This window comes from Eschrichtius robustus, chromosome 5 (assembly GCF_028021215.1).
Source record: "Eschrichtius robustus isolate mEscRob2 chromosome 5, mEscRob2.pri, whole genome shotgun sequence".
Lineage (NCBI taxonomy): Eukaryota > Metazoa > Chordata > Mammalia > Artiodactyla > Eschrichtiidae > Eschrichtius > Eschrichtius robustus.
In genome coordinates, this window is record NC_090828.1 from 30,717,256 (window position 1) to 30,740,867 (window position 23,612).

At 40.6% G+C, this 23,612-nt stretch overlaps 1 protein-coding gene across 4 annotated transcripts in view; it reads right to left on the reverse strand.

Annotated features, from left to right (window-relative positions):
- Positions 1-23,612, reverse strand: part of PARD3B (par-3 family cell polarity regulator beta) — a 1,041,870-nt gene that overhangs the window by 63,967 nt on the left and 954,291 nt on the right. For 3 of the 4 annotated variants that reach the window (XR_011074130.1, XM_068544614.1, XM_068544613.1), the window contains one exon: positions 14,787-14,866. Coding sequence is in view for 3 of the 4 variants with exons in the window: in XM_068544614.1 (XP_068400715.1) it covers positions 14,787-14,866 (80 nt within the window). In the remaining variant the exon portion in view is untranslated. Of the gene's footprint in view, positions 1-11,374; positions 11,442-14,786; positions 14,867-23,612 lie in introns of those variants that run through there. The other variant, XM_068544615.1, reaches the window with a different exon arrangement.

The following is a 23,612-nucleotide window of genomic DNA, read 5'->3' on the forward strand; positions in this document are numbered from 1 at the left end:
ACATCCTTAACTTAACCACCCATGGTCTGACTTCTCTTGCTTTTCTCCCGCAGTCTCTGTTCCAGCCTGGTGGGTTTCCTTCAGTCTCTCTGTTCACCATGTTCTCTCCTACCCAAGGCCTCTGCACGTGTTTTTCATCTGTCTGGGATATTTCTTATTTCTCCTCTCTAAACTCCTTCAGATCATAGCTCAAAGCTCACTCCCTCCCTTGATTTGGTCCAATTTCTCATTATATTTTCTTGAATCACTTATCTCTCTTTTTTCATAATGGGCAGAGCTGCAATTTTTTATGATTTCTTTGTGACTGTACAATTACTATCTCCTCCACTGAATTAAAAGCTCCACGGTACAGGGGCTGTGTCCTACAGCATTTATATCTTCAAGGCCTACAGAGTGTATTGAACTTAGTAGGTAGCCAGTAAATAGTTGCTGAATGAAGGAATAAGGAAGGGTTGGTGACTTTCCTAGCTCATCTGTTTAGGCTAATACAGTTGCACCGTTAGCTCTGAACAGTTCAGAACTGATCTGTGTTTTTTTAAAAAATCAGATATGAAAAGAGTCACCAGAAAAAGGACAAATTGAAGAATTCAAATTGTCGACAAGGTAGAAACATAAGTGACTTGTCTATAACCGACCCACAGAAGGCAGTCATCACATTATCTTGGCCACGTTACATGCAGCACATCAGGAAATTACTCATATAAAACATTGGCTAGAAGCTCTGTCTTATACATGGACCTGATTTTGAAGCTGGAAAAAAACTGTAAAAGGGTGTTGCACAGTCCAGACCATGTAGCATAAATTGTCAAAGCACCAACATATCAGCGGAAAGTGACCAAGCATAAACTCCAATCCCGGTTTTGTAGGACTGTTTCCAGGAGAAAAACTTCATCGTGGCAAACTCCTTCTCAAAATAGCTCAGCGGGCTTATTTTCTGTCTTAAACCTCTGCTGCAACAATTTCAACTCTTTCCAGTACCCTGCAAAACCTAGGCTGTCAGACACTCTCATTTCTGGAAATGGGTCTGCATTTGCCTCAGATACATGCAAGCAATTAGTGGGCAGAAACCTCATCTGAGCAGTCACTACCCTGTCTTCATTTTCAAGCAATGGTCAAGTTCAAAGGCTACTAATGATGCCCCAGAACATATTGTTAGTGGCGAGTAGCCACTGAGAATTGCCAGGTTCCTACCTATTTAACACGTGTTTCCATCTTCAGCTGTAAGCGTCAGTTCTGCTGACTGTCGAGTGGTACAGCCTTCTATTGGGATAAGCCCCAATCACTTCAATCGAGGCTTAATTAAAGACTTGGAATATAAGGAAGAACACATACTGAATGCTACTCTTTTTGTACCAACCATTCCCACATTTGTACCACAAATGTTTGCCTTTGCTAGAAATAATGGAGCTGGACCAAGGTGTTTCCCAGCATTCTGACTGAGGTCATGGGGCCTGTGTCACATAAAATCCAGGGCACAGATGGGCTTCCATGGCACCTCCATGGCAATCAACTGCCAAAGCTCTCTTCTTCGGACTTGAAGCAGCAGAGTCGATAGAAGCCATCCCTCCATGGTTATCTGGCATTTGCATCTCACCATGTCCCCTGAGGATCTGCTGGGACTCTACTGGGAAAGAAGCAACAATACTTTCCTGGCTATGAAAATTGCTGAAGTAGACCCAGCTATTGTCTCTTTTTAAACACTAGCATGACAAAGAGACAGTCTTTAAAAAAGAGCACGGTTTAAAAGATATTTCAGCTGGAAGGAGGTGGGTGTTTATATATGCTAACGGGGAACTCTGTGGTTCATGGATGCTGTTTGTAGTCATTTTGAAGCCTATTAGGGGTTGGTTCATTTTCATGTCCCACAGTTATATACTGTGGTGATTTAGGGTGGGGTCAGCACAGCGAGGGCGGCCTTAGTAGAGGATGATCACTGAATGCTTCTCTCCTGCCTGTTTACAGCCAGCCTAGCACAAGACAACTTGATTCATGGAGATCCTATAGGTTTCAGAGGTAGAAAGAGCTGCACTGCCTCCAAAATCTGCTACATATTCTGTGTGCAACTCTGGCCATACCACTTTGCATCTCTGAGCCTCAGTTTCTTCATCCATAAAATAGGTATAATACTATTTATTTCAGGATTGTTACAAGAAATAAATGAACTCAAACATTTAAAGTGCCCACTAGAATTCTTGAAGCATAATGAATACTTAAGAAATATTGGTTCCACCCCATGCCCCGTCACAAGTGTTTTGCGGAAGGGCAGTGCAGAGTGCAATCTGGGGGCTGGGGACCTGGTCCACGCACTTGGGGTTTGTAGCCGTTGTGCACGCACAACCCTAGGCTGAGCTGTTTATATCCTTATTTACATTCCCAATAGGAACAGAATTACTGTTGTAAGGAAAATGTGGCCATCTTGTTTTTACTTAGGGAAAACTTATCACAGTGATATAAGAATGAAAATGATATGCTTCAAAAGTATTTTTCTTTTTTTCTCATAAATTCCCTACTATTTGTCTCATTGTATTTTATTATGATTTTTTTTTTACCCCTGAAGGGTTCAACATTTTTCATTTTTTAGAGCCCTAAAAGACAATGAACATGGGTGAATTTTTTATGTGACCTTAGATATCTTCCTTCCCATGAACTCATGTTACTCATGAAAAAAGCTGAGGTATTCCAACCTCTCCCTAACCTGTCCGTGTTAGTGGTGTGGTAAAGCATAGTAAAAAAGACCTTGGAAACCAGAAAGAACTGAGTGTGAATTCTGATTCCATTCTGATTCTGCCACTTCAGGATGGATTTTTTTAATTTAAAAAAATGAGCATCTTAACGACTACTACCCAGTTGGATGGCGAGGATAAAATGAGACCATGCATGTAAAATACACAGCACATGTTAGGCACTCGGTATATTTTATGACACTCCCCTTACTTCCTTTGCCTTAATTGCTCTTAGTTTGATTTTCTTTTCGAATACAATTGGCTAGTTTAGGAACAAACATGACATCTTGGAAACAATTTAGGTGCAGAATTTGGTACATAAAAATGGAAACTAAATGCATGTGTTCATGCATTTGGGAGGCACTTTTTTTTTTTAACATCTTTATTGGAGTATAACTGCTTTACAATGGTGTGTTAGTTTCTGCGGTATAACAAAGTGAATCAGCTATACATATACATATATCCCCATATCTCTTCCCTCTTGCATCTCCCTCCCTCCCACCCTCCCTATCCCACCCCTCTAGGTGGTCACAAAGCACCGAGCTGATCTCCCTGTGCTATGTGGCTGCTTCCCACTAGCTATCTATTTTACATTTGGTAGTGTATATATGTCCATGCCACTCTCTCACTTCGTCCCAGCTTACCCTTCCCCCTCCCCGTGTCCTCAAGTCCATTCTCTACGTCTGCATCTTTATTCCTGTCCTGCCTTTAGACTCTTCAGAACCAATTTTTTTTTTTAGCTTCCATATATATGTGTTAGCATACGGTATTTGTTTTTCTCTTTCTGACTTACTTCACTCTGTATGACAGACTCTAGGTCCATCCACCTCACTACAAATAATTCAATTTCATTTCTTTTTATGGCTGAGTAATATTCTATTGTATATATGTGCCACATCTTCTTTATCCATTCATCAGTCAATGGACACTTAGGTTGCTTCCATGTCCCGGCTATTGTAAATAGAGCTGCAATGAACATTGTGGTACATGACTGTTTCTGAATTATGGTTTTCTCAGGGTATATGCTCAGTAGTGGGATTGCTGGGTCGTATGGTAGTTCTATTTTTAGTTTTCTGAGGAACCTCCATACTGTTCTCCATAGTGGCTGTATCAATTTATATTCCCACCAACAGTGCAGGAGGGTTCCCTTTTCTCCACACCCTCTCCAGCATTTATTGTTTGTAGATTTTTTGATGATGGCCATTCTGACTGGTGTGAGGTGATAATTCATTGTAGTTTTTTTTTTTTTTTTTAAGACAGATGTTTTCTGTCCCTTGAATCCACTGGGACCTGTTACCTTATATAGAATATTTTTGCTGTTACAACTTATTTAAATGGAACTGTCATTTTCAGGTTATCTTTTCTTTTTTTTTTTTATTTTTATTTATTTATTTATTTATTTATGGCTGTGTTGGGTCTTCGTTTCTGTGCGAGGGCTTTCTCTATTTGCGGCAAGTGGGGGCCACTCTTCATCGCGGTGCACGGGCCTCTCAGTATCGCGGCCTCTCTTGTTGCGGAGCACAGGCTCCAGACGCACAGGCTCAGTAATTGTGGCTCACGGGCCTAGTTGCTCCGCAGTATGTGGGATCTTCCCAGACCAGGGCTCGAACCCGTGTTCCCAGCATTGGCAGGCAGATTCTCAACCACTGCGCCACCAGGGAAGCCCCTTCATTGCAGTTTTGATTTGCATTTCTCTAATGATTAGTGATGTTGAGCATTCTTTCATGTGTTTGTTGGCAATCTGTATATCTTCTTTGGAGAAATGTCTATTTAGGTCTTCTGCCCATTTTTGGATTGGGTTGTTTGTTTTTTTGATATTGAGCTGCATGAGCTGCTTGTATATTTTGGAGATTAATCCTTTGTCAGTTGCTTCGTTTGCAAATATTTTCTCCCATTCTGAGGGTTGTCTTTTTGTCTTGTTTGCAGTTTCCTTTGCTTTGCAAAAGCTTTTAAGTTTCATTAGGTCCCATTTGTTTATTTTTGTTTTTATTTCCATTTCTCTAGGAGGTGGGTCAAAAAGGATCTTGCTGTCATTTATGTCATAGAGTGTTCTGCCTATGTTTTCCTCTAAGAGTTTGATAGTGTCTGGCCTTACATTTAGGTCTTTAATCCATTTTGAGTTTATTTTTGTGTGTGGTGTTAGGGAGTGTTCTAATTTCATTCTTTTACATGTAGATGTCCAGTTTTCCCAGCACCACTTATTGAAGAGGCTGTCCATTCTCCCTTGTATATTCTTGGGGAGGCACTCATGTTTTATCCAAGATCACTGCATGTTTTGGTGATGTCATGTCACTTCAAATAATCATAAAGCACAGGCCTCACAAACACATACAGACCAGATATTACAACGAATTAATATACTTGGTTTATTCAGAGTGTCTATGCCTGCAGTAGGTTGATGCCAGGACAAAACCTGTATACAGCAAACCCAGGAACTTGGGCCAAGAGACAGTAGCAAATGGCTGGAGAGATGTAGAAGATGGGGAGGCGGGTGCAGAGGGAGAGCAGTACATCGTGCATAACAGCTCGGTGCAGGCAAGAAACTCACCACAGTAATTCCAGTGCGCGGAACTTTTGGAGCCAGATGGTAGAATGACCATACAATAAGCAAACATCAAGAATGACCAAAGAATATGAGAAATTAGAGATAAAGAAACACTCTAAGTAGCTTCCTATGCACAAAATAACCTTCTTTTCTTTCCTTTTCGCTGGAGAATTGGGAAATAAATGCTAAAACTTTAAAAAATATGTGCAGGAGGGAAAACATGGATGTCAGCTTACCAATCTTAACATGTTTCAAGTTCAAAGTAATGCCAGATTTAGCACTCTATTTGAAATAGCAAGCACATCTTCTTCTTCCAAAAAGAGTGCTTAACAAATATGTAACAGTTTAGGAATTTCTATGGAAAATGAGGGAAAAGTAAAAATCTATGGAATTTAATACATGTGGTCCATCAAGATTCATTTAAAACATGCAAATAAAAACTACAGTGAGGTACCACCTCACACCAGTCAGAATGGCCATCATTAAAAAGTCTACAAATAACAAATACTGGAGAGCGTGTGGAGAAGAGGGAACCCTCCTACACTGTTGGTGGAAACGTAAGTTGGTGCAGCCACTATGGAAAACAGTGTGGAGGTTCCTTAAAAAACTAAAAATAGAATTACCATATAATCCAGCAATCCCACTCCTGGGCATATTTCCAGACAAAACTCTAATTCAAAAAGATACATGTACTCCTATGTTCATAACAGCACTATTCACAATAGCCAAGACATGGAAGCAACCTAAATACCCATCGACAGATGAATGGATAAAGAAGATGTCATATGTATATACTATGAAATACTACTCAGCCATAAAAAAGAATGAAATAATGCCATTTGCAGCAAAATGGATGCAACTAGAGATTGTTATACGAAGTGAAGTAAGTCAGAAAGAAAAAGACAAATACTGTATGATATCACTTATATGTAGAATATAAATATGCCACAAATGAACCTATTTACAAAACAGAAACAGACTCACAGGCATAGAGAACAGACTTGTGGTTGCCAAGGGGGAGTGGTGGTGGGGGAGGGATGGACTGGGAACTCGGGGTTAGTAGATGCAAACTATTACATATAGAATGGATAAACAACAATGTCCTACTGTATATATAGCACAGGGAACTACATTCAGTACCCTGGGATAAACCATAATGGAAAAGAATATAAAAAAGAATGTATATATGTATATAACTGAGTTACTTTGCTGTATGGCAGAAATTAACCCAACATCGTAATTCAACCATACTTCAATAAAAAAAAAAGATTCATTTAAAACAATTCTGGGGACATCAGTACTGTAATGGGTGCAAACTTGTTTTAAATCACTAACGTTCTAACTAAACTCATAATGGAGGCCTTCGACTGAATAATTAATATCAAATATTCCAACTGGCATCAAGGATATATTGGCTATGAGGAAATGATATGAAATTTGATTAAAATGGACTTTTATCTGAGGAACTAAGTGACATAAAAATGATATGGCAGTAGCATTAACCCCCTGATCTCAGCTGTTTGGCATCTTAAGGCAGTATTACATGCTAGGGCTTTTTGCATTTTTCAGGAAGTTTGAGTTGACATCTTGAGAGACATCTTAATCTCACAAAGAATTAAATTGCTGCTAATTCATCATTTTGTCCTCTGCATTAAGAGTGAGGTGGTGTTAGAGGGGCCAGTCAAATAGGCAGCTTACTCAACAGGGCAGGGGTAGTAGAGACTGGATTTTCAGGGACTGAGGAGAAAGGATGAGATATTTGAATCTGGTGGGTTAAAAGAGCTCCATTGATTTTCAAAAGCATTAAACTCTGTCACATGCAGATGTGGGAGATGCGCTAAAGACAAGTTCCTCAGCCCATCTTAGCTTGCCTGCAAAGTCAGAGCAGCAGTCATAGACAGGGATGCTGAGAGGTAGCTTTTCACCGCAAGAAAGGGCTGTTCCGATAAAGTTGTGCCACAAGGAAGGTGTTGGGGAGACCGGTCTTGATTTGTCGGATCTAGATGAAATGCAACAGGGCTCCATCTAGAGACTTGCCGAGAGAAAGTACTAGCTGTAATGGTCTCAAACCCTGGGTGAACATTCGACCAGCTGCCAGGGCTGTGGCGAGCAGTACATATATTTTCATGAAGCATCTTATTTGACAAACTGGCCTTGTGGCAGAGAAAAGTACTCGATTAGGCAGTGTGGAGACTCTGTCAACTTCTACAGATCCACATGGCCAAACCTCCACCCGCACCAGACACACGCTCACACATATATACACCTGCTGACTGCTCAAGTTTTCACTGAACTCATTGAATCACGACCTCCGTTAGCTTCAGCAACGACCCGGACTGTGCCATTGGTGGAGATCTCTGCAGAACTTGAATGTCACTGCCATCTGCTTAGCAAGGGCTAGAACACAAGGCAAGGTTGGCAAAGGAAAATTCAATAGCTGCGAGCAGAGCAGAAGCTAACTGGAGATGAGAACGAGAAATCAGAGAGGGGGAGTGTCCTTATGCAGTGAGGTAAACGACTCTGCGGGTAATGTAACCTAGTGGGCGCTGTGCGTGTTGCGGGCTTCAAAGTTAGCCGTGCACTTGTGACTGGAGTCTTCCTGGGGCTGGGCAACGGCATAGGCAGACGAGAAACATGAAACCCACAAAGTGAACTAACTGAAACATTAAAGCGGAAGTATGCTCTTACAGCGTGTTCTTCTGATCTGGACACGGTCCTACCCAGCACCAAAACACTGGGAACACACTTAGAAAGCGAGTTTATTTTGGGTTCCTAGGAAGCAAGCATAAGCTGTTAGCTCCTTCTAGAGTTGCTCTTTCTACCCAAAATCAGTTCTAGTATGCTGCTTCTCATTACACAGCCAAGCTCTAGCTGCTTGAGCTGTTCAGAGAGACGTTTCTTCCCCGTCAAGTAACTCATGGAATACGGGTGAGAGCGCCATCAGGACTAAAAGCCAAATCTGGTCTGAGCAGGTCTTTGTCCTGCATCAGTCCCGGGAAAGCGAGTCTCTCTCTTCGGGAGTGCTAATGCAGATTTCCCCCAGAAAATTTATCACCATCCTTTTTCTTCTGGGTAGATATTAATCGTAATCTCAAAGAACCAAAGTACCAATTTGCAGATACTGCTTTTTCAACTCTCAGGAGTGTTCTAACAAAACAGGATTCCCTTCTTGGTAGGCAAAGTCTATTGCTTAATGTTCATCTAGCAATTATGCATTAAACCGTTCATATTTCAAGGGAATGACCCCAGGGAATGGGAAAAGAATTGATTTTATGACAGCATGGCAGAAACAGTTGAAAGGCATTACCAAGTCTGTCTGTTAGTAATGTTCTGTGTTGTATACAAAGATGAATAAAATACGGTCCCTGTCCTCGAAGGCACTTACACTTTAGTGAGAATGATAAACAGGTGAGCAAATAAGACGAGGGCATGGGATAATCGCAGAATGTGGATGTGACTCTGAGCTGGATGACCTGAGCCCCAGAAGTTAATTGTACAAACTTGCAGCCAGACTGCCTGGGTTCAAATCCCAACTCTGCCACTTCCAGCTGTTGAACTTGGGCAATTTCACTTAATCTCTCTCTGCCTGTGTCCTTGCCTATGAAATGAGGATAATAATAGGGTTGGTATTGAGTCATAGGATTGTTGTGAGCATTAAGTCAGTCAGTGGATACAAAGCATTTAGAAGAGTGCCTGGTACATGGTAAGTGCTCAACAGGAGTTAACTATTTGGAAGTCTGGACTTCTACTGATTCCAGGGAAAAGGAACATTCTCATGGGAAAATCAATACTCTTCCCGGAAAATAGTGCCCTAAAATAAATGGTCAAAAAATCTTGGGAGGAATTCTTTCCTACAACTTACTTATATAAAAACAAATCTATTCTCATCTTTGTACCCATATATTAAAAACTTACTGTATACATGGTCCTGTTGATAGGTGTAAAAAACGATGGATATAAAACAATATCCTTTCTTCCAAGGGATTTACAATCCAATAGTGGTGGAAAGTGGCAGCAAAGAATCAATATCTAATTCAAGGTGTTTTCAATGGCACTGGTAAAGTGCTAAATCAATGTTATGGAAGTTGAAAGAAGGAAGAGCTAAAGAAAGATGGCAGAGGGCTTGGCTTGTGGCATGGGGGCTTTGAGGTCTCTTGGAGGTAGAAGGATGGCTACGTTAAGCAGCAGCTGTAACTGGAGTCACAATAAGAGTGAGATAGGAAGGTTCATTTTGGATTCATCATCGCAGTGATGAGAACTGAACCTGTAAGAATAGAGGGGGCAGCTCAGAGAGAATCCACAAAAAGAAAAGGGCTGGAAAGAATAGAGACATGTGTGTGTATAACTGAGTCGCTTTGCTGTGCACCTGAAACTGACACAACATTGTACATCAACTCTACTCCAGTATAAAATAAAAATTAGGGAAAAAAAAAGAAAGAAAAGGGCTGGAAAGAATAGATACATGTATACGTATAACTGAATCGCTTTGCTGTGCACCTGAAACTAACACAACATTGTACATCAACTCTACTCCAGTATAAAATAAAAATTAAAAAGAAAAAAAAGAAGAAAGAAAGAAAAGGGCTGGAAGCAGAGTCCGCTGGAAGCATCAGTGACATGTTCAGAAGCCTGGGGCAAGAGGCGAGAGTTCAGTGGGTGGTGTGGAAACAGAGCCACTTTTTCCCAAAGCAGGAAAATGGGAATTGGAGGAGGAAGGAGGGTTGAGGGAAGATCTTTGTTTTCTCTGATGGCCTGAAGTCAAGCCCAGGGGGTAGTCCTGCCACCTGAGCCCTGCTGAGCTATGAGTCACTACAGCTGCAGGCTCAGTCAGCGCTGTCCAGTCCGGAGACAACGGGAGCATTTTCGTGATATCTCAGGACTTGCCCGCACTGGTCCAAAGAGTGCGGCTCCCTCACCGTATCTGTCCTCGGAGCAAGAACATCAGGTCCAGCCTTGCTGGTTCACTCACACTGGGTGGGTCTCCACCACCGGGGAGACACTGGGCCTGCATCGAAGTCTTGTTGGCCAGGGGCCGTAGCCTCTTGCCTAGACCCAAGTTAGCTCCTATATCCCTGGTATGAGCTCCCTATTTATAAGAATTGCTGTCTCCCAGCACGTCCACAGCACAGCTTATCATTCAGATCATTTCAGTTTGCTGTGCCCTCTTCCTTGATCATCCGGACTGCTGGTCCTTCCCTAAGAGCTGGCTAATCCTGCAGCCTCAGTTATGCCCCCAGCATATCTCCATGAGCTGTTGGCACTCCCCTTCTCCACGCTGAGGAATTCCCAGTGAACTGTGCAGCTGAGCCTATGCATTTACAGTAGTAGGCAGGGGGAGGAAAGCAATTGCCACGGGCTTAAAGATGCAGCTGAGAGAGGGGTAGCTGACTATGTAGGGTCCCCAAGAAGCCAGTGAGAATGAGCTCTGCTGTATAGGTTTGACTTACAAAAGAAAGGAACATGTCATCCCCAGAGAGAAAATTAAAAGGAACTAACAATATAAAAGAATCCTTAAAATATGTCAGGCAGGCTCTTCACCAAGGGTTTTGCTTGTATCATTCGTATTTAATACTCATACAGGGGCTGTACAGAGTCCCTGACATAATCCCCAATTTGCAGATTAAAGAACTGAGCCTGGACCAGTTGGATCCTTGCCCAAGGTCACCACGGTGAGAAGTGATGGATGGGGCTGTAATTATGGCCTGACTCCAAGTCCATGCCTTCATGTCTCCCCTTGGGAAGTGTGTGTTAGTGAAGACAGAGCAAGTTTGAATTGTAGGGAGAAGTTGAGGAACTAAGGTTGAATGTCTCAAGGCTGTAGAGGAAAGGAAGTGAGATCATCTCTAGAGATTGGGCTTGGGGGGGCTTAGTCATCTTTGCAGAACTTAACGGGGGCAGAAAAGGTTTGGAATGGCCGCTGTGGGGATAGTCAAGGGAGTCGACGGCACGACTAAAAGGAATTCTGGACAGCAGCAGGGGCCCAGCTGGGGTTGGATAATGTGAATTTTATAGTGGAACCAGTGAATGCTTTTATGAGTTTCTCCAGCAACCTTTCAGCACTCACGCATGTAGGACCACAGAAGAGATGTAGAGCCTTTCTGCTCCCTCCTCGGGACTCAACACTTGATTACAAGCCCGGAAGAGCAACATCATGTGCTGATGCACTGAGCCACCTGCAGAGAAGGGATAATGGGATCCCATGGGGCCGGGGATGGGCCAGGTGGGAATGATGGAGGCTTCAGATGGGAGAGGAGAGAGTTCGCTGCTGAACGGACGGACCAGGAGGCGGCCTGTAAAATCAGAATGGGGCCTGCGAGAATTGAAAGAGGCTGGGAGGCTGAAGTGAAAAAGAAGCTGTTTGCAAAAATACGCACGTTGTTGTTCACACATTAGAGCAGCCCGGGAAACAGCCACTTCCCTGCTCACCCAGGGCGAGTAATAATTTGTGTCAGGCAAGAATAAGGGGATGCTGACTTTCTCTGTTTACTACCAAAGAGAAGTGGGGGCTGGACAGGATGCTAAAACACTGGCCCTGGGAAAAGCCTGGTGCTCGCTAACGAGGCTGTAGTACAACCTTGCTCCGCTTTCCAAAACAGCACCCTCAGGAGAAAAGAAATAAAGTCATTTTTCTTCAGAGGCAGAAGATTTAAAATTGCTTAACGATAACACTTAACATCGCTTAGCCCTTAGCCTTAGGCAACCTCATAACTAGCAAGTGCTGGGAATTATCTTTTTCCTGAGCTGGCTAGGGTTCTGGCTTTATTTTGTCAGGTGTCATTCAGCCCGGCAGCAGGCTGCACGGCCTACTTTAAAATGACGACAGAGTTCCATGAAAGCAGAGCAGGGTGTCCCTTGACCGGGGGTCCTCCCCAACTCCAGGCACTGGGGGGCATTTTCTCTCTGGGTTGATGGCTCCAAATTTGGCACATAAATCAACACTGTTGAGTTTATCTTAAAACTCCTGTGATGTTCTCCACAAACAGCAGAGGAACCAAATCAGTCAGTAGCATAGTAAGTCCCCTATAAGGTTGGCCACTGACTTCCTGTAGATAGAATTATTCCTATTTTTAATTAAAAATTTAACTCCATAAATATTTTAAAGCTCCCCACCTCTGTGACTAAGAGGGGATCTGGTGCCTACAGAGATGTGTTCGCCTCACTCCCCTGACAAAAGGAGCAGTGGAGTTGGGGTGATTCAATTAAGTGGACAGTAAAATCTCTAGGGGCGGGAGAAGACTAGGAAACCAGGGTAAATGTCACCCACACACAGAAGCCAGTAGCTTGTCCCCTGCCTCGGCATTCTGCATCCTGTTGGGTAAATATGGACCCCCCCCTCGATGGATTAGAGCATGTTGGTGGGGATGCTTTGCATATCTCCCTTAGATAATTGAGATGGAAACGCAAGTTCGAGCCCCTGCATTAGAAAACCAGTGCCAGGGACCTCTCATGCCTTCGTCTGAGCCTTATTTATTCTCCATCATGACTCCTTCTTGCCAGGTAGCTAAAAAGGTGTGTTAGCACGTGAAGCTCATCACGTCTACCATCGTGTTGCGTGTGTGAATGCACTGTTCGTCAAAGCTGTTTTCAGTCTAGGATGCTTCGCTTTTGGCTACAGTTATACTCTCGGGGCTGGCAGGATTTTGCCAATTCATATATTGCGATGATAGCTCCAGAGCCACAAACAGCATCAACGTATTGCCTCTGTCAAAACACTCCCTCCACAGTGTTTAATCCTAAAATAGATGTGTTTAGAGTCAGCCATGGCTGAGCATTTCAGGGCTGATTAATTAAAATGAATAGGAGTTGGAAATTCAGAGGACTTTATGTTAATCATTACCAATCTAAGCAATGGTTGAACTCTCACAAAAAGTTCGTTTTCTGCCTCCTGTCCTAGATGGTGGGTCCTTGTCTAGGTGTCTAGAGCCACGGCATCCCCAGCCTCCAGATTCTCAGGGCCTGATGCATAGTAGATGATCAGTAGATACTTGGGGAAGGAATGAATGAGTGAAATCTGTTGAATTTCTGTACTTATAAATGCTATTTCTGTGCTTTTGATTTGTACCCAAAAAAAAAAAAAAAAAAAAAAAAATCCATTTCCGCAGTCTGAGTACAAGTTGGCCAGGAAGACATTAAAGTGTTTCCAGTTTTCCTTTTTCTTCCTATCCTAAGAATACAGTACTTTCCATCTGCCTTAACCACAATTTCCATGCACTTAAATACTGAAAGCCAGAAATTTTATATTTAAAATGAATTTTGGAGACTACTTCTATTTTTTTAAATGAAAACAAAATACTAAGCCAGGGAAAAAAATAAGGAGAGGAAAGAAATCAAGGATGAGAAAAATAACTATGAGACAACATATAAAAAGGGAAAACGGAGATAAAATATAGTTGTACAGGAGCTTTTAAAATATTGTACTTTGGGTATCCTGCCCAATCAGTGTTCAAAATTGGCTCTCTGCTAGATTTGAGATTTTATTACTTTTGAAAATCAACATACTGTTTATAAGGGCAAATGGTCACTTGGGCTATGCCTGTTGTGATATTCGGGCTGTTATTTTTGTCATTTCACACGCAGAAATATAGCCAACATGCAACTCAAAACGGTAACCCAGCTCTGAGTTAGCACTTTAACAATTCAGTATGATGATAGAAAAGCTCTATTTAGCGTCCTCCCCACCAGCCCCCTCTTTAAAAGCAGATATTCTGTAACATTTTCGTTTTCTGCCTGGCATTAACCTTTCTTTGTTTTTGTTTTTTGTTTTCAAACTCACAAATTCTCACACTCTCAACTCACTCAACTCCCATAGTCACTGCACTGTATGTCATCTTGGAAAGGTTTCCTCTTTGTCATGTGCCATTGACTGCAGACTAAAATTATTCTTCACCTCACAGATAAGAGCACAAACCTTTGAGAATTGTATCTCATTTTCAGGGGTGTCCAGTTACAGCATAAGTGGATCCGGTTCGTCCAGAATCACCAAGCGAACTTTCCCAGGAAGCTGTCTTTTCCCCACACTGTGTCCGTGCCTCTCAGCAATATTTGCTTATTGCCCAAAGAACACGGTCAGGTTCTAAATCAAGCAAAGAACCCCTTTCCAGGTTCCTATTTCTCTCCTGCTTTTTAACACCCACATGAAGCTCCAGGGTTAAGGCTGGCATGCCCTTCCTTGTGGGTAATTCCTAGGACAGAGGATTTACTATTTTATTGTCTCTGAGCTGGGTGCAGGCTGTTCAATACCATGTTCATAGCAATGGCTTAGGATTTCCATTCAGAATCTAATATTCTCGCTGACATGTTCAATTGCAATGATATACTATTTTCTTCCCTTAAAAAATAACCCACAAGTGTTTCAATTATTAGCACAGTTGTGAAGATGGCACGAGGGTTGTGGCAGATGCAGTAAGGCAAAATTATAACATATTCCCCATTTCAGAGCCAGATTTCTATTCCATGTGTATTTTCTAAAGACTTTATGTGCGGGTGGGATGGTGATGGGAGACCCCTCAGTGATCTACCTGGGTAAGGAGGCGTACTGTCTTTCCATCCCCTCAAAGCGGAGGTTGTGTGCATTCCCATCTGGACCCTTTCCAGACACCTGTGGAGAGAAAAGTAATTAGAGATGAAGATCTATTATGCACCCTGGTTACTGACAATGCATCTCAAAATTGTAATCACTGCACAAATGCTGCTGCTGCCTGCCAAAAATTAACCACGGAAAAGCAGGCAAGAACTCAGCATCGTTATAGGAATTGATGATCGAGTCACAAACATGGCATTTAACGACAAAGTCACTTCTTTCAAAAAAAGGGTCATTGTCAAACTGATTCCTTCCTGTCACCATGCCAGGGATATTCTGTAGATTGTTAAGACTGCTTTTTTTTTTTCTTTCAAAATAGGCTTTAGTTTGCAGAACAGCTTTAGACTGGCAGGAAAATTGAGGAGATAGTACAGAGAGTTCCCATATAGCCTGCACCTAGTTTCCCTATAACTAACATCTCATATTCCTATGGTATATTTCTTACAATTAATAAATCAATATTAATACAGTATTGTTAACTCAAGTTCATAGTTTATTCCGATTTTACCTAATTTTTTTTCTGTTCAGGATCCCATTCAGGACACCATATAACATTTAGTCATCATGTCTCCTTAGGCTCCTCTTGGCTGTGATAAGAGTGTATACTTTCCACGAAACCTTTCTTTACTACCTGGGATCGGTGGCCATCAGCTACCTCTTCCACGGCTTCTATGAAGCCCTCTCTGATCACCTGAACCTCACTGAGCCCGCTCCCTTATAAACAAACACGGAGAAGTGACAAACTATTTTAAATCTAGTGTTGGTCTTTATTGGTTTTTGTTCCTTCCTATGTACTTCCTGTGTTCACCCCTCTTCAGGTCTCTTCCACCAGCCTCTGAGATTCTGATGGGCACTGAGTGACTAGCCCCAGTAGGTTCTCAATAAAGTGTGTGAGTGCCATGAATCTAAAGACTTTACATATAGTCTTTCTGTATCTATCATACCAACTAAAAACACATATGGGATGAACATGGTATTTGAAGGTACTTGGTGACTCATCAATTCCTCACCTGTTCCCGTCAACACGTGGTTTGTGGCCACCTGTGTCCTCACTCTTGTGCTAGGGTAGCTCTCATATAATGGGCATGGAAGGGGTAAATAGAAAACCTGGACTCTTATAATGGGGGGGGGAAGGGGGAGTTTGCTAATAAGCACAGGAAGTAACAATGTCAAGGTTGTAGAGGAAATTTTTCTGGGTAGTACTCAAGTTGGAATTTATTTTCCTCCTACGAAAAGTTCCAGCTCTCTATGCAACCACCATCCCAGCTTGGATGGTGTGTGTAGGGAGGTTTTGTCAGGGAAGGTGTTGCAAAACAAGAATATACGCATGTTTAGAGTTAAGAAAGACTATTCTTGGTGTCAAATTATTACAGGAGGCCCTTAGGAGTGTGCCCTGTTAAACCTCTTTATATTTCACCAATACCTGGAACAGGAGCACCTGTAGTTATCTGAGAGGTTGACAGCCCAATAGCTACCTAGGTAGGATGAAGGTTGCACTTACAGACTTAGAAGCAACTACAGAGAGACAGAATTCTCTGCATAAGGATAAAGCCCTGATTTAAACTGCTGACCTTTTTAACAAAAACTAGGGGCAAGGATGGTGTCAGACAGTTAGGGGATAAATAAATGGCACAGAAAAAGAAGCGATGGATAGAAGTATTGTCCCTAGTCACTCCTATCTAAGGTTTGTTTTGTTTTTGACCTATTTTTTTATGGAGGGAGAATTAATGTAAATACCAGAAATATGTTGAAGATTACTAATTGTGGTTGTTATAAAAACATCATGCTTCATTGCTGTACATATAGAAGAATAAGGAATGAGGTGGGTCTTTTAGGAGACTGGGTAAAATAAAAATTAAAAAAAAAAAAAAAGAAAAACATCATATTTATGTATCCTTAGTATGGCTTTAGACATTTACAACTAATTTTTTTCACGTGGCCACAAAACTCCAAGTTAATACTTTCAGGGCCATTATCTGAACTGGCCTGGCTTAATAATGGCAGTCAACATTCTGGTATCTCAGGAGGCAGCGTCCATGTGCTGTGGTTCTTCTGGCAAGCTGCTGGAATGCTAGATTCTGTGAAAAGTAGGATGATCCTTATCCTAAAGCAGCTTTTAGTCTTGTTGGGAAAACAAGGATCAGAAATGAAATAATTAAAGAGTGATGTAGGACAACGCATGAACCAATGTCATTCAGGATGTTACTAGCAGAAGCACAGATGAAGGTGTTTGGAAAAACTTCATGGAAGTAGAAAAGCAAAGGCCAGGTTTCAAAAGATGGATGGCATGCTTATACATCAAAAATTATTGTGTTCTTGAAAACAGTATGGAGGTTTCTCAAAAAAACTAAAAATAGGGTTACCATATGATCCAGCAATCTCACTCCTGGGCATACAACTGGAAAAGATGAAAGCTCTAATTCAAAAAGATACAGGCACCACAGTGTTCACTGCAGCACTATTTACAATAGCCAAGACATGGAAGCAACCTAAATGTCCATTAACAGATGAGTGGATAAAGAAGATGTGTGTGTGTGTGTGTGTGTGTGTGTGTGTGTGTACATATATATATATACATATATATATATATATACATATATATATGTATATATATGGTGGAATATTACTCAGCCATAGAAAAGAATGAAATATTGCCATTTGCAGCAACATGGAAGGACCTGGAGATTATCATACTAAGTGAAGTAATTCAGACAGAGCAAGACAAATATCATATAGTATTGCTTATATGTGGAGTCTAAAAAAATGATACAAATGAACTTATTTACAAAACAGAAACAGACCCACAGACATAGAAAACAAGTTTATGGTTACCAAAGGGGAAGGAGGGGAGGGATAAATTGGGAATATGAGAGTAAAATTGATAAACAACAAGGATTTGCTGTATAGCACAGATTCAATATCTTGTAATACACTACAATGGAAAAGAATCAAAAAAAGAACATAGGTATACACATATATATGTATAACCGAATCATTATGCTGTACACCTGAAACTAACACAATATTGTAAATCAACTCTACTTCAATTAAAAAATTATTCCATTCTTCACCAATTGTATATGTATTTGTGTGTTTCCCTATTAGTACCACAGCATCTTTAATACAATCATTCAATGAGTAATTACTGAACACCTTCTGTATTCTAATGCCACACTAGGTACCACTTTCAAAGCAATGAACAGAGGCTTGATTTCTTCATTGCTTTAAATATAAAAGAGACAGGCCTGCAAACAATTACAGTACAATGAGATCACTGCTGGAGTGTCAGTCTGAAGGAGGCAGTGGGGGTCTGAAGGAACAGATAGCAGAGTCCACCTGGGAGAGTTGAAGACAGCTTCATGTGGGTGTTGACGCTTCATCTAAAACTTGAATATGAATGAGGAAGAGTTTGTTAGGAGGAGGAGGGGGTAGGAGTAGCAGGAGAAGGCATTCTCAGGAGACAGAACACAAGTGAAACAATATGGAGGCATAAAAGGAGCACTGTGTTCCCAGGGAATGTCAAAATTTTGGTAAAAGAAGAAACAGACGCTCTAAGGAAAAGGATATTAGTAACAGTAGCAACAATATCACTGGTGCTACTATTGTGGTTACAAGAATATTATTGCCACTAGTGCAAATTTTTAAATAGATTTTATTTTTTAGAGAAGTTTTAGGTTTGTAGCAAAATTGAGAGGAAAGTACAGAGAGTTCCCATATATATCATGGATCATGCTTTTGGTGTCATATCTAAAAAGTCATCACCAAACTTAAGGTCATTTGGATTTTTTCCAATGTTATCTTCTAGGAGTTTTACAGTTTTGCATCTTACATTTAGGTCTGTGATCATTTTTGTGAAGACTATAAGGTCTGTGTCTAGATTCTTTTTTTCTTTTTTCTTTCTTTTTTTTTTTTTTTTTTTGGCATGTGGATGTTCAGTTGTTCCAGCACCATTTGCTGAAAAGACTATTTTTGCTCCATTATATTGCTTTTGCAAATTTGTCAAAGATCCGTTGACTGTGTTTCTGTGGGTCTATTTCTGGGCTCTCTATTCTGTTCCACTGATCTATTTGTTGATTTTTTCACCAATACCATATTGTCTTGATTACTGTTGCTTTATAGTAAGTTTTGAAGTTGGGTAGTGTCTGTCCTCCAACTTTGTTCTTCTCATTCAACATTGTGTTGGCTACTCTGGGACTTTTGCCTCTCCACATAAACCTTAGAATCAGTTTGTAACTTGCTGGGATTTTGATTGGGAGTACACTGAACATATAGATCAAGCTGGGAAGAACTGACATATAGACAATATTGTGTCTACCCAAGAACATGGACTATCCAACATGGACTCTCCCTCCATTTTTTAATACTTCTTTGATTACTACAATCTAACACTTATTTGGCCCTTATTGAGTGCCAAGCACAAGGCTAAATGTTTTATTTGCATTAGCCCATTCATTCCTCCCAAATATCCCCAGTGGTTGCCCAATTTTGCACATGAGAAAACTGAGCAGTTGCCTAAGGTCATACAGCTAGGACACGGCATATCTGAGACAAGGTTCAGGTCTGTCTGATCCCAGAGTCCAAGCTCTGGAGAAACTGCCATAGACTGGATCTTGGAGGAGCTCATGCCAAGGAACTTGATTTTACCATTAGTTAATGGTGAACCCACTGAGAAGTGATATTCCATAAGTGATAGCACATATTGAACAGTTAGAGAGATTATTCTTGCCATAGTATGGAGGTTCCCGTGACAGTCTAAGTCAGAGATGATAAAGGACTAAACAAGGGGCTATTCAAAAGGATGGAGACAAGGGAGCGTCATAAAGATGTTAAGAGGGTAAATTTAATAGTGCTGACTGAGAATTAATGGGAAGGATGTGTCTGGAATCATGCCTAAGTTTCTGAACTTAGCAACTAGGTGAATTTGATAACTGTTGCCAAGATGGGACTAAAGAAAGAACAGATTTAGGGGGTAGGGGTAGGTGTTGGAGGAGGGAACACTTAGATATATTAAGCTTGAGTTGGGACACCTGATGGAAATGTCTGAGAGATAACTGAGTATAAAAGTTTGCGACGTAGAAGAAAAATCTGGACTAGAGATGTAGAATTGAGAAACATTCAGCCTATAGATGGTACCTGAAACCTTGGAAAACAATTAGACTGCCCAGGAAGAATCTACAGGGACAGAACAGAAGAAAAGACGTGCGATGAAAAGAGAGAGAATACCAATAATAATCTTAGAAATACCATAATTTAAGGGGCAGGCAAAAAAAAAAAAAAAAAAAAGTTGAACCCAGGAGGGAGTCTGAGTAAAAGTTGTTGGTCAAGAAGAGAGCAAGGAGAGAACGTTATCACAGGAATTAAGGGAAAAGAATTCCATGAAAGAGGGAGTGGTTCACAGTGTCAAAAGCAGCCAAGAGCTTCAGTAAAACAAGATCTGTGGCTTATATGGTGTGTTGGTGAGCTTTACTCGATCTTCCCTCCTTGTCGAGGGTCACTCTGAACCATAGAGCCTGGAAAGCTGAAAACTACCTTTCCCAGAATTCCCTTGTAGTCAATGTGCTGGGTGTGATTTAAGTTGGGCCATGTCATTTGAGAAATGGAGTTGAGGCAGTGGCAATGCTTCCACTGTTGATTCTGGCAAGAACGTCCAAAGGTGTGCTTGGTTTTCCCATGCAGTGTTAGCAGACATGCTATTGCTAGTTTCTGGGGGTGGAGTGTAGCTTTCATAGCTTGCTTTGGAGCTGGTGGCACTAAAGGTGAATTCCTGTTTGTGGCACCTTCCTCATTATGGTGGCTTCTGCTATAGGCATTACTGAGTGGCTTGTGGAGCCAAAACCTTCCTCAAAGAAATGGCAGAAGCTCCCTGGGTAGCCTAGTTCTGTTGTGTGGTTTGGGAAATCATTCCTGAAAGCTTATCTAAGAATTTGTTTCCTAGCCTTCCTTATGATTCTGTAAGCCTGTTAATATGGTGTAATAAATTTGTTCCTGCTTAAACTAGCTAGAGTGTATATTGTTCTCTGCAACTGAACAGTGACTGATAGAAAGTCTGTAAAAGGGTATGTGGGAATTGGCAATGAGATGTTGCTTGGTGCTTTATTGAAAGCCAGACTCTATGGTGTTGAAAATCTTTACAGTTTTCTAATAAATAAACACCCACTGGTTGCACTGTCTTATGCTATCACGCTCAGAAAATGAGATGAATACTTTCAAGTAAATAAACATTTGTTAGTGACTCTAAATATTAGAGCCGTATGCTAAGTACTCTAAGACACAGAGATGAGAAAAGTCATTTCCTCCTCAGGGACACACAGTTAGTCAAGGGAGATGATAGTAATACATTTGTGTTCCATTATTTAAAAAACAGATTTACCTGTTTTTTTCTCCCTAAGTCACCCAAAGATGACCTCTGTTAACATTTACAAATATATACATATTTTAATGGTATATAGAATTTTTTCCCAACTATTTACTACTGGCATTTTCCTGTGTTAGTAGATATGTTTCCACAAACGTGAATTTTAATAGCTATATAAGATTTATGGATAAATCATAACTTATCTAATCTCCTCCTGTAATTTGATCACTTTTACTATCCCAATCAGAAATGGTGGCAATACAGATTATTGTGTTGGGGACAAAGATTCTTACAAATAGCTGTGAGCTGAAAGTAGGAAACTGCAGCTAGGGGGTTGCCAAAGAGAAACTAATTATAAGTTTTAGTCGGGTCCTTAGGAAGTCAAGCCACTTTTGGAGGGAGTGAGGGGAGAGAGAACTGGCAGAGGCATTTATAAGCTCATTTCTCATTTTGCTCTGTGCTCAACAAGACTCAGAAATGCGTCTCCTTGAAGAACTCCTTATTAGGTAATGTCTCGCATCACAAAAACATAAGGTCAGCGGCTTTGATCCAATTAATTTTTTTTAAAGAAGCCCTTTATCTCACTTGGTATCATGCAGGTTTATTTTATTTATTTATTTTTAATGTAATGACCTAAATATACATCTGATAGGAATAATCTTGACTTAAGCCATAACAGAAACATAGTCTTTTCCACAACAATGTAATGTTAGAACTTATGCTTGGATTTTGGGCATATTTATCTCTCTACTGCTCAGGAAGTGAAACTTCAGAGAGCTTATTCAAAACAACTTGAAAAGCTCATACCTTGGTGTGCCTTGCACATGGCGATCTTCTTTGTTTGGACTATGACAGTTTATGACAGCCTATCAGGAGGGCTTGGTGTTTGGGGGCGGGGGGCGGGCAGGGGGGATGTTGAATTAAGATGCTTTTAGTCCATGGGAGTTCTCCCAATTTCATTCACTCAGTGCCTGCTGCTGGCTGGGGTGTTAAGAGCCTTGTTAAAATAAAGCTATTAGTCTTTTCTCTACAAAAGCAAGGAGCTTGCCGCTTACATTCAGTGTTCCTTAAATTAGTGTGTATTTCTAGCCTGGCATTGCAAGAATCAGCAGTTTCATAAAGCAATATACTAAAGAGGCCATTTAACACCCCTGTTTCCCCCATTTGCAGATTAATGGAAGAGGGGAAGATTTAATGCCCTTTCAAACATTTTTAAACAATTCATTAAAAATAAAAGGATAAATCAAATAGCTGATGATAAAAAGCGGAAACAATTCAAAATTAACATGTTTTCCAATTCCTACAGGTTAGGACACATTTTTGCCAATGTTGCAATTTATGTCCCATAAGTCAATTTTCCTGAGGAAATTTAAAAGCTGCTGTGATGGAAAGGCTGTGCAAAGGTGCAATACAGCTTATTCACCCATACATAACATCCTCACTTACAAATATGTCTTACTCAGACCCATTACCCAAAAATGAGTTTCATGCTGCCAGACACATCATAAGATTAAAATGCGAAGTATAAAAATGTAGATGCCATTTTAGGAAATACGCCTTTCATTTCAAGTTGGTATCATGACAGATATTTTTGAGCAGTTTCCAGAAGCTTTCTTTTAATTACATTGCTTTTACCTAGCTATAGGTTTGCCTGGAAGGTTTTTAAAGGAATCAACTCAATAAAAACATCTAAAAAGTTATAAACTTGGCTTTGAGAATCTTCTAATATTCAGACACTCTGCTAAAATGCTACGTGTTTGGAGGAAGGGCAACTGACAATATTCCATGTAAACAAAAAGAAACTAATTAAAATAAGCTGCTTAATTATTTCTCTTTTGCAATGTGAAGTATATTATTCCTGAGATATGTATTTACAAATATGCTATCTAGAGAAGCAAAAGTACACACACTCGTTCAAACCATTATTTCTGAAGTGTTTATTTTCTCTAATTTAATTTCAGCAATTTTGTCAAATAACTGGGTATTCAGCTTATAGACTTGCTTAGAACATCTGCTAGTTTAGAAAATACAGCAAATAAAAATATTTTTAAAATAAGTCTTGGATAAGCCTTTTAACCATTTTGTGCCTATATTTTCCTCCCTTGTAAAATGTTGGAGTTAAAACATAAATCCTTAAAGTCTCTTCTAACCTACACACATTTATAAAAGTTATCTTGTATATAGTTTCCACATTATGTTAACCAATTACACCTTATTAATATAGTAACTATATGTATGCACATAGTTATTTTAAAGCTGAATGACAAAGACAGTAAAGCAATCTGCAACATTATAAAGTTATAACACATTTATTGGGATTTAAGCATTAAATCTCATGCTAGCACCATCCAAGTTCTAGCCATATACATATACATATGTACACATATACATATGTACACATTGGGCCAC